This window comes from Vigna umbellata, chromosome 9 (assembly GCF_029865625.1).
Source record: "Vigna umbellata cultivar VRB3 chromosome 9, Vumbellata_1.0, whole genome shotgun sequence".
NCBI classification, from domain to species: domain Eukaryota; kingdom Viridiplantae; phylum Streptophyta; class Magnoliopsida; order Fabales; family Fabaceae; genus Vigna; species Vigna umbellata.
The window spans coordinates 33,337,732-33,340,273 of record NC_142173.1 but is presented as its reverse complement, the minus strand read 5'-3'; the positions used below and the strand labels follow the sequence as shown (position 1 = coordinate 33,340,273).

Sequence of the window (2,542 nt, the reverse complement as noted above, 5' to 3'; positions counted from 1 at the left end):
CACGAAAACTGATTCCTAAAAACCTTTCTCATGATTTTTCAAATGTTAATTTTAAATTATGCAAATTAAATAAAATCCCTAAAGCAAACATATATGATAATTATCCTAACTATGTCATTCGGAATCAAAACATTAACCTTCACCGTATAAGCGATAATGAGATTATAACTCCAAATGAGGATTTCAAATCATAGTCTGCAATGTTTGTTTCGTTATATAACTATAATATAACTAGATGGATTAGGATTGTTTAACCGTACCTAACACATAAAATAATTCTAATATAAGGTATTCGCTGCAACAGTGAATCTATGAGAGATATTTAACATTAATTTAAGGTTTCGTACTTTACTGCCTTATATAAACATATGAAGATTCCAAAATTTTCAATGGGGTTAAGTTGAATAGATCAAGTCAAAGGCAATGCTTCCAAGATGATTAACGAGTCGGTGTAAGCATGGTGAAAAAAAAACTATATATAGGGGTTCCATACATTGCTAACAGCACAACAAAACCATTTTTGAAGTTTTGAGAAAATGGGGTCTCCAATGGCCTCTGTTACTCTTACTCTTGTGTTGGCAATACTGTCTCTAAGCTTGCCATCTCAAACCTCTGCAGATGATAACTACCCCTATTCATCTCCTCCACCTACCCCTTACTACCACCACTCGCCACCACCATACCAATACTCACCACCCAAACATCCTTATCACTATCCTTTACCACCGCCAGTTTACAAGTACAAGTCACCACCACCGCCGGTTTATAAGTACAAATCTCCACCACCGCCGGTTTACAAGTACAAGTCTCCACCACCACCGGTTTATAAGTACAAGTCTCCACCCCCACCGGTTTACAAATATAAGTCTCCACCACCACCGGTTTATAAGTACAAGTCTCCACCACCACCGGTTTACAAGTATAAGTCTCCACCACCACCCTACAAGTATCCTTCTCCGCCACCACCACCATACAAGTACCCATCTCCTCCACCCCCAGTCTACAAATACAAGTCACCTCCACCACCCTACAAATACCCTTCTCCTCCACCTCCTCCATACAAGTACCCCTCTCCACCACCACCAGTTTACAAGTACAATTCTCCTCCTCCTCCTTACAAGTACCCATCTCCTCCACCACCACCATACAAGTACCCTTCTCCTCCACCCCCAGCTTACTATTACAAGTCTCCTCCACCACCATACGTCTATTCATCACCACCTCCCCCTCACCACTACTAGACACGATTTACTATACCACCCCATGGTAAGCTAAGCTTCGTATACAAAACCTCTATGCTTTCCATGTTCTTTCTATCAAGCTTTTTAAATCACAACTATAATAAAACTTCTACAATTTTGTAGTGCATAGCAATAACAACTATATTTTCTATTATCATGAAAGTATGAAATATTTAATTATCTATAGATATCATCTCACTGCTGCATTTGGACCCTTCCTTGAACATAATAATAAATTTAAAAAACAAAAAAACCTTAAATTTTGGACTTCTATGAATATCTTACAACAATGTTAACTTTTTATGTTCTACATTTCACATCTACCATATACTTTTGTTTTTTTAATCTTTCCCTCCTTTTGTAGAGGTTATATGTTTTGTTTCGTTCATTTTTTTGTCCCTCTTCAATAGGTGTAGGAAAAAAACTTGTTATCGTTTTAGGATGCATTAGATATACCTAACGTGAAAACTTTCTCCACGAATTTTATGATAAAATAATGATATACGTGCATACGTGTGGCTTTTCAGGATCTGAAGAAGAACGTGTGCAAATAAAGGGGATGGATTGATGGAAGGAAGAAGCACCATAGGGTTTATACAGTGAAGAGAGGAACGTGTTTTACGAAAGTTGTGTTTATTTGGTTTCGCTTTCTTTTTTATTTTGTATTTTAAATATTCAATGTTTTTATGCACTGTTCTGATCTGATGATCCACGTGGTCTTTGCCCAGTTATTATATCATATAATAAATAAATGCCCTGATTTTTTTCACTTTCAAAATTTCCATTTAAATTTTCTATATATTTTGGTATAGTCTCCTCCAAGAGTTTCTCATGTAAGAAACTCGAACGTGAAAAGAAAATGACGCACCTCGTAGTTTCAGATTATTTTTCTGCAATCGATGTGACTGTAACAAATTATAGTAATTTGTTAACAAAGTAATTATTGTCATTTTACTATAAAAATAATTATACTTACAAGAATAAGTATTAGCAACATGACAAGCAGTGACATAACGGATGCCAATAAGAAATAGGTAAATATAAAAAAAAAATCTAAATATACTTTTACTTATAACTTGGACAGATTTTGATTACTGTAAAAATGGCTGTGTTTCATTTATTTAAATTTGGAATTCTTATTTTTGAATCTATAATATTATGTCAGACTTATTAACAGTTGTTATGTATCGAATTAAAAATCAACGACACCAGTACTGTAATTTGCTTGAGAACTACATTAAACTGCGCCAGATGTAGGAGAAATGCTGTTAATTACTGTAGCAACCTTCCAATCACTGCTG

At 35.1% G+C, this 2,542-nt stretch overlaps 1 protein-coding gene across 1 annotated transcript; it reads left to right on the top strand.

Annotated features, from left to right (window-relative positions):
* Positions 1-499: 499 nt before the first annotated feature.
* On the top strand, positions 500-2,010 carry LOC124824977 (uncharacterized). The gene is made up of 2 exons (XM_047297504.2): positions 500-1,266; positions 1,769-2,010. The coding sequence occupies exon 1, from the start codon at positions 537-539 to the stop codon at positions 1,239-1,241; it is 705 nt and encodes a 234-aa protein (XP_047153460.1). The 5' UTR covers positions 500-536; the 3' UTR covers positions 1,242-1,266; positions 1,769-2,010.
* Positions 2,011-2,542: the final 532 nt, after the last annotated feature.